This window comes from Pseudopipra pipra, chromosome 1, assembly GCF_036250125.1.
Source record: "Pseudopipra pipra isolate bDixPip1 chromosome 1, bDixPip1.hap1, whole genome shotgun sequence".
Classification (NCBI taxonomy): domain Eukaryota; kingdom Metazoa; phylum Chordata; class Aves; order Passeriformes; family Pipridae; genus Pseudopipra; species Pseudopipra pipra.
This window is the reverse complement of record NC_087549.1, coordinates 109244175-109264296: the sequence shown is the minus strand read 5'-3', so window position 1 is coordinate 109264296 and position 20122 is coordinate 109244175. Positions and strand designations below refer to the sequence as shown.

The window sequence follows — 20122 nt, the reverse complement described above, 5'->3', positions numbered from 1 at the left end:
GGCTGTGGCCAGATACACATCCCTTTTCTCCCATCTTCTGAATGCCTGCACCACTGGGAGAAGCTGGGAAGGGGTTTGCATCTCTCATTGTGCAGCATTCATGTGCTCATTTTTCTTTTCCATTTCTGTGTCCTGCCATGAGCCCAGACAGAGCCTGGAGTTGCCACCCACCCTTTTCCTACAGAGAAGCAAAGCTTTCCTGAGAATAAAAATCCTTACCCACTTTCTTCCAGGGCAGCCAGAAGCTTGCATAGCAGTATACATCCATAGCCCACTAAAGACAAGAGATGGGAAGAAACTGTCCCCACATGAAAAAACATGGCATAGAGCCCTGTGAAGGCAGGAATGCCCTGCAGCCCTGGTATAGGGATGACTGGGCTGCAGTTCCCAGCCCTGCTGGCACCGACCCTCTTCCCCACGCAGCAGGTCTGCGGCTCATGGCCCAGAAGGGACCCAGGCACACACACAGGCTGTGGCTTTCTGTATGCAGAAAGCACATCCAGAGCCTGGCTAGTGATACTGAATGGTACTAATTATTTTATGTTTCATTCAAAGCTCAGCTCCGGGAGAGAGTATTTTAGGATTTGTGCTGGTGTAACTAACCTTAGCCTCCTGTGAACACAGACCTCTTTTCTTCTGTGCTGTTAAGTATTTATAAAGAATGAAGACTGGTAGCAGAACAAAGCCACTGGCCTGTTGTGATTTCAGTGATTAAACACAGTATCTTAAGCAGCACTAAGAGTCACGTCTTTCCTAAAGTTATGATGATTGTCAGCACCCGGAGTCCACAGGGAGGGAGTAATGCTGTGAAATGATGGTTTCCCAACCTCTGCTTTCCTCCTGTCCCGTCCCCCCCCCCATCAGTGGCTGCAGTACGGACTGGTGGGGGGGTACCTTGTCAGCGAGGTTCTCTGGGGATTTCCAGTCCTTTGCAGGCAGCTGGTACTTGCTGCATCAGAGGCCGTCCTGCTCTGGCATCCATCTGGGGAGACCCAGGTACTGGACTAAGGAGCTGGGAGGGATGTGCTGCATGTGGGAGCAGATTCTGGGCCCAGCATGGGGGTCTCCTTTGCAGCGTTCATGGGGATGGATTTTGGATAGGGTTTTGGATAGCATTGCCATGGATCTGGGAGGCAGGCGGCCACGTGGTATCAGTGACCATGATGCCTCATGTCTGAAGACTTGATGTTCCTGGATACTGCTGGCCAAGCAGCACTGCAGCAGCATGGAGCTATCAGCTAATATGAAGCAAATAAACAGGAATAACTAATTAGAGTTTGGGGTTTCCCCTCCTTGATGCAAGAAGCTGCCCAAACCCAGGGCATGACACCCAGAAGGCTGGATCCAGTGGGAAATTGGCCAGGAGGTGCCCCAGGCTTGCTCTGTGCCAAACCCCATGACCTGGGCTCATCTCCCCCTGCAGACGGGATGCCCAGGTGGACAACAGCTGTCCAGAAGGTGGTGCCCATGGTGGGGGGGCTGCCAAGGGCAGGAAACCCTGTAACACCACCCAACCCTGGGGGGTTTGGAGGCCCCCATGCTGGGTGCATGAGGGTTCCCGCCGTAGGTCTGTGTAGTAGTGTGGGGGCTGCTGGCAGCACCCTCGGACCGAAGTCCAGGAGAGTAAAATAAAACACAGGGAGAAAACGGCGGAAGGGAAAAAAAAACAAAAAGAGCAGCCGAGCCAGCCAGGAGTCGAACCTAGAATCTTCTGATCCGTAGTCAGACGCGTTATCCATTGCGCCACTGGCCCTGCTCGGTGAGTTCTTTCAGCCCCCGAGCTCTTCACCGCGGCTCTCGCGTGCGGCCTCAGCCAATGGCGGGGCCGCCGAGCCTGGTCGGCTCCGCCCCCTCCTTCCAATAGGCGGTGCCCCTCCCTGGGCTCCCCAGCGCGCCCGCGGAGGTTTGTCCCGAGTGGGGCCCCGTCGCTGCAGCCCGGGCGCCGCGTCAGGCAGTCTGTCAGTCAGTCAGTCAGTCAGTGAGTCGGGCGGGCGGGGCGGGAGTAGCCGGGTAGGGCCGGGTTGGAGCGGGGCCGGCGGCAGGGCCGGGACAGCCCGAGGGCACGGATGGCGACGGCGGCACCCGCGGGAACCACGGCGGCGGCGGCCTACACCAGCCTGAAGCTGTGAGTGACCCGCCGGGGCGGGGGGGACGCGGCTCTGGCACCTGCCGGACGGGAGCGAGGGAGGGAAAGGGAAGGGAAGGGAGGAGCCGCCGGGGGAGCGGCGGCTGCCCGTCCCTTACTGCCCGCTGCCCTTCCTGGCCTGCCCGCTGCCCTCCCCGCCGGCCTGGACTCCCTCGCTCCCCGGGTGACCGCGAAGGGCTTGGCCCGAGGCGGCAGCCCCGGGCGGGAGGAGGGCGGAGGGATGAGGGAGAAGGACTTTGGCCGCGGACACGGCACCGATCCCCTGTCACTGTCCATCCCACAGCGCTGCGAGCGGGCGGCTCCCGTGTCCCTGTCGCTTTCCTCCCGCGTGTACAGGAGGACGGTGCCTGCCTGGCTTCCCTCGGCGTGAGGAGCCTGGGCTGCCCAGAGGGGTCGTGGAGTCTCCCTCTTCGGGGACATTCCAAACCCACCTGGAGGCGTTCACTTGCTCGAGGTGACCCTGCCTTGGCAGCGAGGTTGGACCAGGTGATCTCCAGAGGTCCCTTCCAACCCGGATAATTCTGTGATTCCGCATTCTTGCTTGTAGGTGGCAGCTGTAGGGCTCGGGCGCTGTGTAAAGCTGTGTGTATGCAGCGCTGCTTGCCAGCAGATTTCCTACGCGTACTCGCCCATCGGTCTCTCATGGCACAGCTGGGGTTTTTTTTGTGATTTGATGGTTTTGATGCCAGTTAATGAGTTTGAACTGTGATGACTTTGAACTTTCCGGGCTCTCCAGTGCAGTGCCTGCTATGACTTTTCCAAATAAATTCTCATAACCTCCCGGTGTAATTTTTTTATTAAAACAAATACTTTCTTAGGGGGAGGATGTAACCCTTTAAATGTGTGTGTGCCAGATGTTTGTTTGTTGCCTTTAATACAGCAGAAGAAGTTGCGTAACCAAAAGCAGTACGAAGTTAACACTGCAAGAGACGTTTCCATTATAAACCCTCACACGGGCCAGTTCAAATTCCCGAGGAAATTACTCTGAGCATGAGACTCTTCATGACTGTCTGAAGCTGAAAGTGAAGTGTCTTTTTGTGTCCTAAAGGCGTTCCCAGGCTTTTGACCTCTAAGTAGTAGCTTGAAACTCCATAATTGAGTTACCCATGCCATTTTCAGGAAGCAGTATCTGAAAGTGATTCTTAAGCCTGATTTACTGTGCTTAATGCTCTGTTAAATTTCATTTGACAGTCATCTTTTGGATTCAGAGCAAACATACTTAGATCTTTTGGAGGTCTGTATAAACAGTTTGCCATAATGCTGTTAGGTGTTTCAAAGTCACTGGGCTTCTTATTTTGATCAAACAGTTGTGTGAGGGTACACAGGCACTGGAGATGACTGAGTACTGCTGAGGAGTAAGATCAGTGATGGCTGAAAGACTTGTTTATTTGGCAGAAAGCTTTTTTTCCCCTTGTCACCTAAACAGTATTTGTCTTTCTTTAAGCTGATCTTGTGATCTTTTTGCCTGCAGAGGAGCAAAGGTGAGTTGTGCGAGTAGCAGTTGTGTGGCTTGTAGTACAGAGTTGTTATTACTGAGATTTTTTTCAAGTAAAAGCACTCCTCTGGATACAGGCTAGTAAAGAATTCTTTCATTCAAAGTTTAATCTTAGCTAAAAGTAAGCTTTGATCTTTTTAGAAGGTTGTCTCAAATGTAGTTTAACATGATTTTTTTCATAAACAATTGTGTTCTGAAAAATGAGGTTTGGGGGTTTTTTTGTTTTTGTTACACCAAGTTGTGGTATGCCTGCAGACTTTCAACCATGCATTTGAAGATATAAGGTCATAACTTGGGTGATGAGTCAAACTTAGCAGGTTGACAAGGTCAAAGGAGAATGTTCTTCTGAGAAATCCGGGCTAGACTTGAGTTTGGGGATTTAATGGTGGTACCAGTGTTTGGCTTAGTTTTTTAATCTGACTATTCATTCTCACTATGCAAAAGTCAGATTCTGCAGCTGTACCTCATCTGAGTAGTCTGGTGGATGGATCTTCACTGACTGTAGTACTCTGCAGGCTCCCATCCCATACATCCAGCTGTGGGTTCTAGCTCTGAACTCAAACCTCTTGTGTTTTTCATGTTATCAAAAGTCAAGGTTCAAGCCCTTGTGCTTTGACCGGTGACTTGTCATCAGTCAAGTTCAGGTGATACCAGTAAAAATGCTGATGCCTCAAATCTGTATTACTGTTGGAACTATTTGAGTTACACCAACAGTTATCGGGGAAAACTATAAATGTGAAAACTGCTGTCCATAGTTGTCATCTGCAGCACTGCTATACCTACTGAACTTCCTCTTGTAGCCTTGGGAATAAACTGTAAAGTTCAACCAGCTATTGTAGGTATTTTATCCGCTACTCGTGGCTGGTAGTACAGCTACCAGTCCAGTTAATATATAAAAACTGATTGTTAAAGCTGTTTGCAGAATAGAGAAAATCCTGGCTGTTGTTTTGGCTCAGTTAAAATCACTTTTTTTTTTTTTTTTTTTTACTTTGTGCTTGGATGAAGACTTATGTTGCTACTTGCTACTACTTATCTTAGTATCGTATGGGTCCATGACATTAGCTGTGTTTCAAATTTAACTCCTCCTGCCCACAGTTATACTGCCTTATGTGCTTTGTGAAAGTTCTTGTCAGTCTTTAGTAGCTACTGCACTTGAACACAGTGCCTTCTGCTTGTCTGTATTTGGGGAGAGGTCTTAAAGTGCATCTTGTTTTTGGTTTCTTTTTTTGCTAGTTTTCTAAACTGAGTTTTCAGAGCTTGGATAACCCTTCTAGAAGGAATAACTACACATCCCTTTTTTCTGCTCAGTCTAAGAGGCTGTCAGGGTGAAGCTCAGGGATGTTGGTAGAGCAGGAAGCCAACTTAAGCTGTAAATTATTTTCATTTTAAGTGAAACTTCACTGGAAATAGATGTTATGTAGCTGTGCCTTTAATACGTCTTTTTTTCTAATGTTTTTTTCCACTACTGTTTTCTAAATCCTGGGTTTCTTTTCCCTGCTCTATGGGAGATGTTCCAGTTCTTTGAGCTGTTTTCTGCTTGAGGAGAGTAATATTTATGGGAGACATATAATTAGCACACCTGCTCACCTAGAAAATCTGGAATCTCTGGAGTGCTGAAACCACCAGCATGTTAGCTCTGTTACTTAACATACTGCTGGAACTCTGTGCATAAACTACCACCTTTTCTGTGTCTCACTGCAGACAAATTTGCTGTACTCAAGATACCAAAGGCATCCCTGCACAGTACAGAGTGTGCTTTTGTCTTGCTTTATTATAGTATTTAGGGGCTGACATCAAAGAGTTTCCTGCGTTAGAGCATTGTTAAGTATTTATGGTGAAATAATCAATTGCTGAAGTAAGGGTTTGGCTGCTGAGACCTAGAAGACTTAAGTGATATTGAGTGAAGTACTATCTTTAGTGGCCATTAGAGCATGATGGGTCCTCTTTCATGCTATATCTGAATACAGGAATATTCCTATCTGTAAGATCAGTCTAATTAAAATGTGGGATGCAACTGTGCATCATCTTTTTGATATACAATGATGCTTTACAGTATAATTAATGAAGTGAAACTTCACAACAAATATACAAACAAAAAAAACCTATTATCTCACCTAACTGTAAATGAGCCTGACTTTACACTTGGTGTAAACAAGCAGTGGTTTGGGGTTTTTTTTGTTTTCTTTTATGTTTCTGTTATGTTGGGAGTCAATTTTTTACCTTAACTTTGAGTTGTAGGAATGAAATCTACTGAGTGAGTTGCTTTATCTCTTGGCAGCAATCCACACAGTTTCAGTTGGAGAAGATTATCACAATTAAATCCAAATCACCCTCAGTGATATTTGAAACATGAATTTGGTGATTGCACTTCTTCAATACCTCTCCTTTTCTTGAGTATCATGAGTTATACTGTCAATGTAAAATGTTTGCATTTATCCCTCCCTTTGCTCTTTAGCAACAGTGAGAAATAGTTCATTATAACCGTGATCAATTTTCCTTTATTTAAAAAGAAAGGAAATAAAGGAACTAAAATTTTGTGAAGATTTTATGTGCTGTTAAGGTGTAAGGGAAGCAAGATACTGCTGATAAGAGTTCTTGATGCTTTGCATGATTCTAGACAGCAGTGACAATGTAGCCAAGGAGGCAAGCAAGCTGCAGTGTCAAATATGATGGTTATACAAAAGCAGAATGTGGCCTGGGGTGTGAAAACCAGTTCTAAAAGTAACTACAGGCACTATGGGCTTCTGTAAAATACAGCTTTCCTTATTTTTTATATAATACTAGCATTTGGATTTTGATCTGTTCCTTATTTCATTAAAATAATGGAATTAATCTGTCTGCAGATTCCTGGTCATTGTGAGTGATCCTCTCTTCAGCATTTAATATCTCCTTCTCACATAAGTAAAACTAGTATGTGTGATGTCTTTCTAAGCTTGTGACAGACATACAGACTTGGTAGTGAGTAGGGTTTGTGGACGAACCTATTCCAGCTTCCATTCTGAAAGAGAAGTGAGAGGCAGTCATTTTAACTATAGCAATTTTGTGATAGAAAAGATCATCTGAGAATAAGACTACTAGCCTGGTTCTCGTCATTGGTAAGGTTGTAAATAAGCATTTGGGCTGAAGACACTTCAAGTCTTGACCTCTTTCTAAACTGTATTTGTTTTAGGAAACTTTGAACTTCTTACACAAATGAAGCAAGCACTAAGTGAATCATCTTTCTGTTGAAAACTTTGAAGAGCACCAGTTCTCCCACTTATTCTGAAGCAAGAATTTAACATTTTGCAGGGCATTAGGCTTTCCAGTTTGTGTTGTGTAGTGGTATTTAAGGCAGTTTTTAAAGGTGATGCCAGCAAAGAAATATTTGTTCAAGTTTGGTCAACTTTGTAGACTGGCAACTTGATTTGCTCTTGCCCCTGCCTTCCCCCCCCATCCAAGACATCCAAAACAAAATCACCCAGAGCTCTGAAACAGTCAACAACAGTTCTATTCCAGTATGCTGCAAGCTGCTGAAGCCTTTTTGGTCCATTGAGCTGAAAACAGGGTTGACTTGTCTTTTATTCTCCATGATGCTTCTGTCAACAAATCTGGTCTTGAAGAGGACCACGGGAAGGAGGACTTTGAATGTGAAATGTGCATTTCTAGCTTTGCTTAAACTACGGGCATTGTGTAAGAGGAGATAAAGGTGATTAAAAAAAATTGTTAAAAGGTCAGTGGTGGTGGTAGGAGATAACATGGTGTAGGATTTGAGAGAAAAGAGTGCTAGGGGCTGGCCTAACAAAGCAGGGCATATGATATGTATTGAGAGACCAGGCATAATTTGCACTGGCAGCTTTAATTCTCTCATTTTTCTTTTCAGTTTGTGGACTACAAGAGTAAAAGACTTCATGTTCCTCAGGAAGAAATTGCTATTCTTGAGTGTGGTTGGGAAAACAAATATTTGGCACCTGTAAGCTTCTTCTTGGTTGGGTGAAAACAGCCTTTAACTAATAAGCATGTGAATCTCAGTGCTGAGACTATGGTGGTGTCATGGTCGTATTGCACTTTCTAGTGTAAAGAGCAGCTTTTAAAAATACTGATCATGGATGGAAGTGGTCATTGTGCTCTATATAGTCCGTGTAAATGTCTTGGCCAGATTGTGCTCTTTATACAGACTATTCAAGAACTGGAACTATTGTTCTGACTATTTTCTTTGGACACTATTCACAACCTGATGTTAAAATATGTTTTTTCAACTTATTTTGCTTAAGATAATCAGATGAGTAAGAGCACATAAGCATCTATATTAAAGGCATAACAGATCCAATAATAAACATTGCAGTGTCTCTTCCCCGTTTTCTGTGTTGATCTTGTGTGTCAACTGACCTCCCAGAAAAAGCTAAGTGTTCAACTAAACCAGCGAAAGCTAAGGAGCTGCAGCTTTCTCTTGTGGAAAAAATGCATACTGCTGCCTCCTGCCAACCTAGCAGTAGGTTTCTGACTACTCCTTAAGTAGTTTATCCTGTTTGCTTTTTAAACTCTAAAAAGTTGAGGGTTTGTAGGTGTCTTGAAGCTTGTCTTGCCCCTTTTCTATCTCTGTAAGCTTGTTTGCTTTTCACCGTAAAAACAGCTCCCATTATTGCTATGAAACTCCCTGAAAGAGCCAGGGGTGCATATGTGCACTTGATCAAAAGCAGGAACAGTGAAAACAAAGTAGGTGTTTTAAGGCTACAGCATTCAGTGAACTGCATGTTTGTATTTCTTACTCTGATGTTTTTAGTTTCAAAGATAAAGCATTTAATGTGTGCATTTAATATGGGTACATGAAAGATTTAAGAAGGCTGATTTACAAGGGGAATACTGTTGATGCGTTTCCCATTTTAGGACCAATAGACTAAATTTCCTGTAAAGAAGTTAAATGATCTGATGAACAGTTAACTATTAATTGCTTTACAGCTGGTTGTGTTATGTTGTTTGGTGGGGTTTTTTAAGTTCAGTTAAGCACTTTGAGTCCTCTGGCTTTCCTCAAGCTACCCAGAGAGATTGCGGAATCATCATCCTTGGGGAGAGTCAAAACACACCCTAAGAAATAAGGTAGATAAACTTTGAAGTTGGCCCTGCTTTAAGTGGGTGGCAAGTGTGGTGTTGGACATGTTAAAAGAGGTCTGGAAGATGTCTTTCAAAGGGCTCTGTGGTGGGTTGACCGTGGATGGATGCCAGGTGCCCTCTGAAGCAGCTTTATCACTCCCCCTCCTCACCTGGACAGGGGAGACAAACTACAATGGAAGACTTGTGGGTCAAAATAAGGGCCAGGAGAGATCAGTTGGCAATTATCATCATGGGCAAAACAGACTCAACTTGGGGAAATTAGATTAATTTATTGCCAATCAAATTGGGGTAGGATAATGAGAAATAAAACCGAATCTTAAAAATGCCTTCTGCTTTTTCTTTCTTCCCCATCTCAACTTCACTCCTGATTTTCTTTACCTCCTTCCCTTTCCCCAGTGGTACAGGAGGACAGAGAATGAGGTTTGTGGTCAGCTTATCACAACATTTCTGCTTCCTTCTAAGGGGTAGAAGTCCTTCTCCTGCTCCAGCATGGGATCCCTCCCATGGGAGACAGTTCTCCACAAACTTCTGCTGTGAGAGTCCTTCCCACAGGCTGCAATTATTCAATTATTCACACTGCTCTAGCATGGGTCATGTCCATGGGGTACAGTCCTTCAGGAACAGACTGTTTCAGCATGTGTCCCCTGCAGGATCACAAGTCTTGCCAGGAGTCCACTCTAGTGCAGACTTCCCACAGCCTCCTTTGGGCACATCCCCGTGCTTTGGTGTGGGGCCCTCCACTGATGAGCTCCACCTTGGCCAGCAGTGGGTCTGTCCTGGAGCCAGCTGCCATTGGCTCTGTGGGACACAGGGGAAGCTTCTGGCAGCTTCTCACAGAAGCCACCCCCTATAGACCCCCTGATACCAAAACCTTGCCCTGCAAACCCAATACAGACTCTTCTGATCTATATTAGGATTCTAATTCAGCTTTCTGAAGCATTAAAAACTCCTACAAGATGTGAAGAAGTACAAGATCTATTTAGGGTGAAGGAGCCTAAAAATATCTATGCTGTTACCAGAACAAGAATTTTAAAACTCTGACCCTGTGTCTTGTCAGGCCTTAAACTAAGAAAAGTCACTATAAGAGTCAAGAACAGTAGTTCAGGAGTGTACAGCTACAAGCCATTTCTGCAAAACTCTCCTGTCAATGCGCAGTGTAACGTCTGGCTTTTTGCAAATATCTCAACAGGTATTTTTTTTTTAAGGAGTATTTCTGAAAACTATGTTTAATTTTATGGCTACCATTTTACTGCATTTGGATTTCGTTTGGGAGAGGAAGAGAAAGATAGCAATGAAGCCTGAACAGGATTCAGTCAGTGTGTGATTTGTGTGGTGGGGAGCATACATGTGTGTGTCACGTAGACCTGGCTAACAAATCTGGGAAATGGTAGTGTTGAGACACCAGCTTCAATAAACTAGTGTGCCACTTTTCAACTCTTCCATTTTTTTCTGTGTCCAGTGGATTCTTAAAATGCTACTGTGAAACAGGTGTGTTTATCACTTCGGACATTGTTTACTAGACTTGCATTAGGGATGTGGTACTTCAGTTTCTGATATGCTTGGAAGTTTTTGGTTTAAAAACTTTTGATTTTGAGTTTCAGTTTTGGTTTATCAGGCATACTTCAAACCTATAGGAATTAAAGTGGACTCACTTTCATGTCATTACCTTCCGGTAATAAAGAAGAATTAAGATTATTAAACAAGCCATGAATTTTGCAATAACCGATTAGCTGAACTTGCCTTTTTTTTTTTTTTTTTTTTTTTTTGGCAGTGTCAACATCAGTGGCTTTTGGGAAGTAATCCAGTGAGAATTTTATTTTGCAGCTGAAATAAGGTGTAAAATTGATTGCTCATGTCTTCAGGTGGTGAAGAATAAACAAACCCAAAGTCAGTTTTACTAAACTAATTCCATTTTTCCTGTCTTAAAGGCATATAACGCCGGAGAAGTTCTATGTGGAAGCCTGTGATGATGGAGCAGATGATGTGCTTGCTATTGATAGAGTCTCCACGGAAGTCACCCTTACAGGTACTCTCTTCGCCAGTATTTCTCAATATGTTCTTCTCTCTCCTTTTTGTCTGTTTTGCTCTTGGCACTCCAAGAAGACCTCAGAACCTTACTGAGATAGTACTGACAGAATTGGTTTTAGTTACTGTTTTAAAATTGTGTTTTGTATTCCGTCCTGCAAAGAGCTTTGTTTGAAGCGCCTTTTGGCTGTGGGTAACCAGGGTGGTGGTGCTTGCCTGTTTTTTGGTAAGACTGCCCATTACAACAGTGGAAACTGACTCATCCAAGGTAGCTGGGATTGGTGGTACAAGTTCAAGATCGAAGTGTTGAACACTGCGGTTCTCCAACTTTTCCAAATTGTCCCAGTGCTGTCTTTTATATAATACTGAAACCTGATTTTTCATAAAGCCTCTAGAAACAGCAACAGTAAAAAACGTTTCCTCTAAATTTCATTCTGTGTTGCAAGTTGGGATTCCAATGTCAGTGCGAGTAGTTTTCAACATGCTGATGTCTTTCATGTTTAACTTTTTTAAGAATGTGAAACCAGTGCATAAAACCAAAGAACTTCAATTAAATAACAATGAAACAAAGGCAATGGGAGACTTCCCTTTTGATAATTCAAGAGTTTGTACTCACAAATCTCTAAACAGATAGAAATGCTACAGTAGTATTAATATAAAAGCAGTATTCTCTGTCTTTTATTAGGCCTCTTGTATACTTCATGTAAAAGCAGTGTGCCTGCCCAATCCCACTAATATTTTTGATGTTGTAGTATAATATTTCAATTTCTTCTTCAAAGTTGTCACTTCAAAACTATAAAGGTAGCTATCCCAAGTCTTTTTTTAGTCTACATGTCCCTCATTACTGGTCTTTTGTCAGATGAACCTGTGTTCAGTGTTTAAAGCAGAGAGATTAAAGAATTGTCTTTCTTGGTTTTCTGGGAAAATGCCTCACTCTGTTATGGGTGTTTTGGGTTTTTTTTAAACTTCTTTAATATCTTTTCTGTTGCTTTAGAAAAGTAGATAGATGAAAGTTAAACGTCCTAAGAGTTTTAATTGATATTTGGATACCTTTTGGATCTCTTGGTATGTTGTTGGGAGTACTGCATCCCTTGCCATATCTATGCTGTTGTTGATAGTTTTGCAGAGATAAACCAAAAGGTAAACTGTGTGTCCTGAAATGGAAATAGACTGAGGCTCAGAAGGAGCACTGAGAACTGGGAGGCACAAGCACTTATGGTTTGTTTGTCCTTGATGTCTTACTGGTTTCAAAATAAAGGTTATGGAAGCTGGCAGGACAATACATTATTGAGGAGTCTACTTGCTGTATGAATGAGTTTGAATTTATTCCATTGATTGACCAGTTTGATTAAACATAAGAAATTGTGTTGGAATGCTTCCACATCCTTCCCCCCAACTCCCCATTAGGTTTTGCTTCTTGTACTTAAGACTCTAGCAAAACTTGAGATTTGACCAAGAGGCTTTGGAGTTTAATAGTTTTCCAGTATAGTCATGAAGGAAACATTCTGAAGTCTGATGTTGTTTTCTTCTGCTTTTCAGTTAAGAAAGATGTTCCCCCTTCAGCTGTTACACGGCCTATATTTGGTATTTTGGGAACAATCCGATTGGTGGCAGGTAAGGAAAAAAGAACTGTGCCTTTTAAAAATACTTAGGCAAAATATGTTACTAAAGAAGTTTTAAAGGCAAAAATAGTATTTGCAGGTACCTGAGACTGCACTTTTGTCAGTATGATAGGCTTTCCTTCTGGCTGTTGGAGGATGGAGGTATCCAAATATAGGGTATCATGAATGTTCATATACCTCTTAAACCAGTAGGTGCTCTAAAGGCAGGGTTAACCGACAGTTGAGTTTTAAGGAATGCCTTTCAAATGAGTGCAGAGAACCTCATCTACTTACTCTTCATAACTTTTAATCTTAGCTGCAGGATTTGATGCAGCAATCAAGTTGTGAAGGTTGACTTGAAATCAATAATCTTGATCCACAGATAGCTGAGTGACAGAGTGATAGACTAGTAGATACAGCTGTTCAAGTAACGATTGTGTTCCAACTACCCTAAAAAGACACAGAAAATCCAACATGAAAAGAAAAAGGCAGATGGAACAATTCTAATTCTAGGGAGTTGTGGGATAAGATAAGAATAAGCTGTCCAGTTTTTCTAAGTGTCTCAGTGGTGTTCAGATATAAACAGTCACTGCTGTAAATAAACCGGATGCATAAAGTGTAAGATTTCAGGAAAGTAAGCGTTGCTACTCGAACAATCCTTCGTGTAGATTTTATTAGAGTATGAGACTGAAGTAGTCTGAAAAATGATGTAATAAGGAGCATGCATGCTGAATAAAATCTCCATATGTAGAAAGAATTTACGATCACTCACTGCAGTATTCTCAACAGAGACAAAATATCATTGTGTTGAATGCAGTGACATCTGACAGGATCTTAAAACTACTGAACTTTCTATGCCCATATTCTAAAGAACTGTGGATCTTGCAGGGTAAGAACAATGTAATGGATACCTGTGTCATAGGTGCTTGACAAGCTCTGACTGTTTTAAAAGGGAATTTTCACCACTTACAGGCATGGTAATGACTTCTATTCATCTGACTGAATATTAAATAAAATACAGGATATGCAAGTCTCTTAAAAGCTGGGTTTTCTTCATTCTACCCTCTAGAGCTTTGCACTGAGTGTTAGTATGCAGCTGTCAAGCTAAAAATGGTATCATTTAAAGTAAATGTTTAGTTAAGTGCTATTAGGCAGTTCACTGCTATCTGTTAGCTGTAAAACTGGTCTGTTATCTAGCAATGCAGTATCTTTAACAAATATAAATATTCTTTGCCTTTTACAGTACTAAGAGTAACCTTTTTCTTCAAAAACAAGATGACACTGAAATAAGATAGGCTTAGAAATAAGGCTGTGTTGTGTTTACCAACACGTGTAAGTTAATTGCTTTGAGTGAACTGTCCACGATTATGGGGCTTTTTTGCTTTGTTACTTATGCAACCAGGAAAACAGCAAACTTCCTGTCTTAAATTATTAAAAGAAACCCAGTTCTTTGTTCGTTTTGAACCTGCTAGGATGAATATTTTTTTCAGGATAAGTTGAATGGTCTTTTTGGCTTTTGAAGCATTCTTCCTTTCATGTATTTTGGACTTGCTCTGTGCTTTCCAAACCACATTCAAGAGCATTGGCCTCTTTCTGCATTTGCAAACCTGAAGACTTTCAGACTGTCTCTGATCAGAAGTAAGAGTAGGTGACACTTTTTTTATCTTGTCCTTTTTTTTTTTTTTTTTAGTTCCTTAAACTTAATGAGTAGCTCTGTGAGCATAGAGAAGTGGGTAGCTTAGCAAGTGGATTTTTTTTTTTTTCTGCTCCAGCCCCTTACTCTTAAGGACATAAAGTTCTAAGTGTAACTTGAAGAAGCCTCACTCTTTCCTATCGATTTCAGTTTTCTGGTATGTTTATAGACTGCTTTTCTTAATATGTGCATCTGTTATTTTTTTATAAAATTTTGCTCTTTCTAATTTACAGGCACATATCTTATTGTAATAACTAAAAAGAAAAAAGTAGGTGAGATTTTTGGTCATGCAATCTGGAAAGCAACAGACTTTGACATCCTGTCCTACAAAAAGACCATGCTGCACTTAACTGATATTCAGGTAGGTCTATTGATTACGGGAGTGTGGAGGAATGTTATCCTATTAACATATCCTATGTTAATGTACATTACCACAGGACCTAATGTGATGAAACTATGGAATTTTTTTAAGAAGCTCTTTGAACTATAGCTTTTTTCTGATTTGTTCAGGTTACTAGAATGGATGTAGTATTTGTGTGTAGATGTATATAAAATTAAGGCATTCAAGATGATAAACTCAGTTGTGTAACTCAGAATATCATCTGCAGTTCACAGATGTGCATTTTTGCTCCTTTTAAGGTGGTACACCCTTCTTAAACTTCTGTTAAATCTTTCTTGCAGGTTTACTATTCTGATAGCCCCTACCATAAGCTGCATTGCTGTCATCTTGTCTGTCTTGCTTAATTTATGGAATTGTTCAATTATATAATTACCCAGCAGGGGAAGAATTGATTTTTTTTTTCCTTTTTTTTTTTTTTTGAGAGGGAGGGAAAGATTGAGGATTGTTTAAAACAGATGTGTAGTAGATTGATAAACAGCAGGTAAGGGTGTCTAACCAATGGAACTAGAAAGGAATCTGATGCTCTTTCAGGAAAGGAATGAGGTTAGTCAGAACTTGAACCAGAACAGAGTTAGTTATTGGGGTAATCTTGACAGTAAGTTATAACCTTTCTTTTGCATTGCCATCTTGTCTCTTTCTTTTTGACTGAATGGTTTTCAGGGAAACTAGTGGCTTCCTTTTTGCTTGGAAGTTGTTAATATTAGTTTGATATCAGTAGCTGTTTACCTCACAGGTATACTGTTCTCTGCTCTCCACTGTTCTTGCAGAATTTGGTTGCAGTGTGCTAGCTGCAAGTTATCAGTGAACTGGTATCAGAATTGCAATCTCATGGTTTCCTTCTCATATGGTAATCTCTGGATGATGTCATGTATTGCTAGAGCACTAGCAAAATTCATCTCATCACTTCAAAAAGTAGTGGTAGCTTATAAGAATAAAGTATTTTGATGGTAATATGAAAGCTCTTCTGTCCTCTTTTCTCATCTCAACAGTTGCAGGACAATAAAGTATTTTTATCGATGCTTAACCATGTCTTGAGTGTGGATGGGTTTTACTTCTCAACAACCTACGACCTAACACACACTCTGCAACGATTAGCCAACACGAGCCCAGAGTTCCAGGAAATGAGCCTTCTGGAGAGGGTAAGGATTTAGTTTTGTGTGGTATCTGTGTCTTGGAAATTGTCAGTCAGTTTTGCATGGCTCGAGTTTACTTTATGCAGATATGTTTAAATGATATCAGTGTTTATCCAAACTATTGAGGGTTGTGGCTGAGCACACTGGTCCACCCTTCCTTAAGTCTCATAGCTTGTGAGCAGCATGACATTCTAGAAATCTGTTCCAATGTGATGTCACACTTCCAGATCAGGTAGTTAGAAGTACTTACTGCAGTCTGCTTTAAATGGATTTAAAAAATCCAAAATAAATGAAAGTTTGCCTCTGATATTAATATTGAACACTTCTAATTGCAATAAGAAGGAACTAAACGGAAAAAATTGAGAGATAGCAAGTAATTCCTTTGACCTGGAGTCGGGGGGGGGGAATCCAAAGTGGAATAAATGGTACTTGTCTTCATATTGTTTTCCAGGATAACATGAAATAGAACTGCAGGTTTTATGGCTGTTGGTCTTGGGATGCTGTATTCTGTCTCAAGTATTCCAATTCCTTATGTTTGAAGCATGATTTTAATATGCTGCTTTTGTCTTAAAGTCAACAGCCAAATGCAATTGGAGCTTGAAAATCTCTTGTGTTTTCAGAGTTTCAGAATCGTTAGTCTGATAACTTGCTATAGTGCAGTGTAAACAAGATCTAAACTGCCTAAGCACCAAAATACTGAGTCCTTGAAAGTCAATAGCACTTTTTGTTTGCCTGAGAGGTGGCAGTGGAGTCGCTGGTCGTTGTTGTTGTTTTCATCTCTTGGTTACTGAAACTATCTAAGCTGGGGAAGTAGTGTAGTTATATATTTTTTGTTTGTTGTTTTTTTAATATTGGAAAAAGTGTTTATATTTGGGGACTATTTTGCATCATCAAATGCTGCTCTGCTAGTGCTCTTGGCAGGGAGAGCAGTTGCTGACATGAAAGGAAGGGTTTGCCTTAAAATTGTAGCACTCCAGAAGGTTATTTGAAAGGCAAAGTACAGTAAAAAGGCATCCATTTCGAGTAAATTCAGATATTAGATGGTTAAAATTATTTCAGTGTAATTTCATACTCCCCTGGCTGCAGTATAAAGGCTTATCAAAAGGATGGTGGCAGTTTTGGACATCTCCAGTTCATCTCTGCAGGGAAGCCTGGCCTGTGTTTGGTGTGTGCAGGTTTTTGCTTGATGTCTTGTGTGTTTGTTGCTTTTTAACAGTACTGGCAGAAGGAAACGACCTCAATATGGGGGCATCAGAGAATTGTGTTATGTTCTTTCACTAGTTCAAGATGCTGAAAGTAGGACTTGAACATTGTTTTCTGTTTGATAAAGGATTGTTGCAGCACTGAACTTGAATTAATCCTCATCACCCTCAGTAGTGTGTGGCCTGCCTGCCTCATCTTAAAGTTGGGATTTATGCCACGTCTCCAGAGCCTGCACTGTGTTCTGCAGCAAATGTCGCTTTTGTGACTAATCTATAGCTTTCTGGAATGTGTTCAGCAACGTGCTCAAGTCAGTTCTTAGGTGAATTACAAGTAGGAAATCCATGAAGTTGAAGGTGGTCATTTATCCAGTGAAATACAAATACTTTTGTCTTTTAAACTATGAGTATTGTTTAACTTTCAGTTCTTGGAATCGTAGATTGTTCCACACAGGACTCCTTGTGTTTTTACTTTCCACCCATTTTAAGTGTTTTATCTTGCTGCTGCTCTTAAAATTTTGGGTAATTTCAAGTCCTGTCTACTTAGGGCAAAGACTGGAAAGCTCATCCAATAACTGCAGCTCAGTTGGTGATGGTTTAGTGTGCCTGAAGTGTCAGGCAACACCCTTAAAGATTGGAGAGAACTGTTCTTTTAACTATTCCTATTTAAATTTCTAGTCCAGGACATGAAGGTTACTGATGAAAGAAGGGAATTTCATCTCCATTTGTATCTGTTCACCTAAATTTGTGTGATGCATGGATACTGTGATACCACCTTTATGCTGAATTAAACGGAATTGACAGTCTCTAAAAGCATGTTGCCTTTTTTCTTGCTGCAGGCAGATCCACGGTTTGTATGGAATGGACACCTTCTTAGAGAATTTATTGCCCAACCAGAGGTAAACACTTTGTAATTATTAGATTATTAGAGAACAAATACCCTTTAACTACAACTGTGCAACAGTTTTTTGTAATTCTGTCTCTTTCAGACAGCCAGAATCTAGTATAACGTGGCTATTCATCATCTAGTTTAGCACAGTGAGTCTTCTGCTTTCAAACTTCCAACTTCATGTCCATGTCCTCAGTAGTACTTCTAGAAAGCTGACTTTTGGAAGTGTCTGTATTTGAAGATACTGTGCCGTGAAGATACCTGCTTATATAAACCAAAGCGGGAGTTACACTGCACAGCACATGCTTCTGAAGCATTTTGAATTCTAGCTACTTAGTTATCTTTTTCTATAGGCAACATTCAGCTTATCACTTATTTTGTAAGACTGTCTCACATCTTCCTCTGCGAGTGCAGTTTAAATCCCATTTGCCCAGTGAACAGGTCATAAACCTGGTAATTAAGAGTAAAACCGACAGTTTAGGTTCTTCCAGTTTGTCTCAAATGAAGACTAGCACAGTGTAACCTTTTGAGTTCACTTAGTCCAGCAAATACAAGTGCATGACCACGAGCCACAAGAGTAGTACCTTAGTGGCCACACTGTCTAAGCTCCTTCCTATTGGAGACATCAGATGTGCTAAACTTCTGGAATGGTCTGCACTACAGCAGCCTCCTCTCCCCATCAGTGCTTCACATTTATCAAAGCAAATGACGCACTGCTTCTATTTTTGTCTCAGTAACCTGTGGAGATGTGCTGTTACATTAGACAGCACTGTTCCAGAAGGCTGGATTATGCAGTGCTTCTGGAATGTGAAGATATGAATGAGTAAAGGACTGTTGTGCATATTCTGGAGGCATATGACTGGGTATAAGGTTTGGATAGTGCTATGCAAACAAAGCTTGGGAAATGGGAGAGAAGCTGTATGAGAACAGCAAAGAAAGCCAAGTGTGGCTGGTTAGTGAAAACAGACGTAGGAGGCAAAACACTGAAGCTGAAAAGGGAGATAACTGATATGTGAGGGGAAGCATGGCCTAACATAGACTACAGGTGGCTTGCTACAGGAACAGTTTTAGGTAATGAGATGTGGGACTTCTGACTTCTAGTACTGGAAAACTTTAAAGTTTTCTTGAAAGACCAAATTATTCAGGAATGGCAGGATGGGAAAAAAAACCCTGGAACGAGCATTTTGAGTATTAATCACATACATATGAAATCCTGTGTTAACTACTGTCTTTGCATACATCCTACTGTGGAGGTAAAGCAAATACCATGTCAAAAGGCTTTCAGCATGTACTGCTTTATATCTGGCATGTTTGTAGGAGAGTAAATGCTATGTATAGGAGGACAAAGCAGCTTGCTTTTTGTCCAGGCTGCTTAATTAGGATTAGACTTTCACTTTTTCCCTCCTACTAATAAGGATTACATATGTTGCTGTTTTCCTTGAACTTTTTTTTCTCAGCATTACTGCACCCTAAACAAAAAAATAAAGCATATAAAGTATATAAAACTATCCCAAAATTCCTAGGCAAAGCATAGTCACTCACTTATCTTTTTTGGCTGCTAGTGTTTAATATTTCTAACATGTATTATTTGTGTGTTTCAGATCCATAGGTTTGCTACGCCGGTGATGCATGGATGTATCCTTTTGTGTTGTAAAACTCAGGGCTGAATATGGGTAGTCCAATAGCAAAATGGTTGCTGGCGAGGCTGCTCTACTGCTACGTTGGCAGCGATAACACAGAGCACAATGTCAGAATTAAGTTATACTTTGTTCATATATGAGCATTACATATTGTATGATAACACACTCATATGTTAACTCCCTTGAATATTCTACTTTGAAGGTTTAATGTATTTTACTGGCATGGTTTGCATAACTGTCTTTCAGTGGGATTGAAGGTTAAGATTAATATGGCAGATGCTCTTACATCAGCTTAAGTACTTTTTTATCCTGCTATAAGGATGCATTTACTTTGGATATAAAATAAGGGAGAACAGTTTTGACTTGAAGGAGTGATAATGGATGTTCCTGTTGATGCATAAAAGGATAAGAAGTTCTGCTGAAGGCTTCCTGGATGCTCCTCCTAGGCAGCTGCTTTTCCTGCACCAACACTTTAAGTAACAGCCTTTTTAGCAAAGCAGTCATGAGCTTGTTTTTGAGAAGGGATGTATGCTGTAGGTAAGCTAAATGCTTTCTGGAGGCAGTGTGGTGATCAACAATAAGTCCCAGGTAGTTGCTCCTGGACTGGCAGCATGAAATGGACTGTCTAAACTGGACAGAGCAATTCATGCCACATTGTGTTTCATTCCTTCATTGTATAGGCCCCTCAGATGTGTGCAGGGAATGGCTTCCAAATGGAATCACTCGATCTGGTAGGACTGTCAGCAGCTGGCAGATCTCCAGTCCTTTTTTCCTGTGACTTCATTTAATGGAAAATGTTGTGGGAGTAGGCAG

The 20122-nt window shown here is 41.5% G+C and overlaps 1 protein-coding gene and 1 non-coding gene across 2 annotated transcripts in view; one reads left to right on the top strand and one right to left on the bottom strand.

Annotated features, from left to right (window-relative positions):
* Positions 1–1680: 1680 nt before the first annotated feature.
* On the bottom strand, positions 1681–1753 carry TRNAR-ACG (transfer RNA arginine (anticodon ACG)). The gene has a single exon. It is a non-coding gene; the product is annotated as a tRNA-Arg (tRNA).
* A 245-nt stretch (positions 1754–1998) lies between these two features.
* Positions 1999–20122, top strand: part of SACM1L (SAC1 like phosphatidylinositide phosphatase) — a 31081-nt gene continuing 12957 nt past the window's right edge. The window contains exons 1-7 of the mRNA XM_064670483.1: positions 1999–2125; positions 10658–10755; positions 12294–12368; positions 14282–14409; positions 15438–15587; positions 17620–17679; positions 19271–19304. Coding sequence (XP_064526553.1) covers positions 2067–2125; positions 10658–10755; positions 12294–12368; positions 14282–14409; positions 15438–15587; positions 17620–17679; positions 19271–19304 — 604 coding nt within the window. The 5' untranslated portion in view covers positions 1999–2066. The remainder of the gene's footprint in view (positions 2126–10657; positions 10756–12293; positions 12369–14281; positions 14410–15437; positions 15588–17619; positions 17680–19270; positions 19305–20122) is intronic.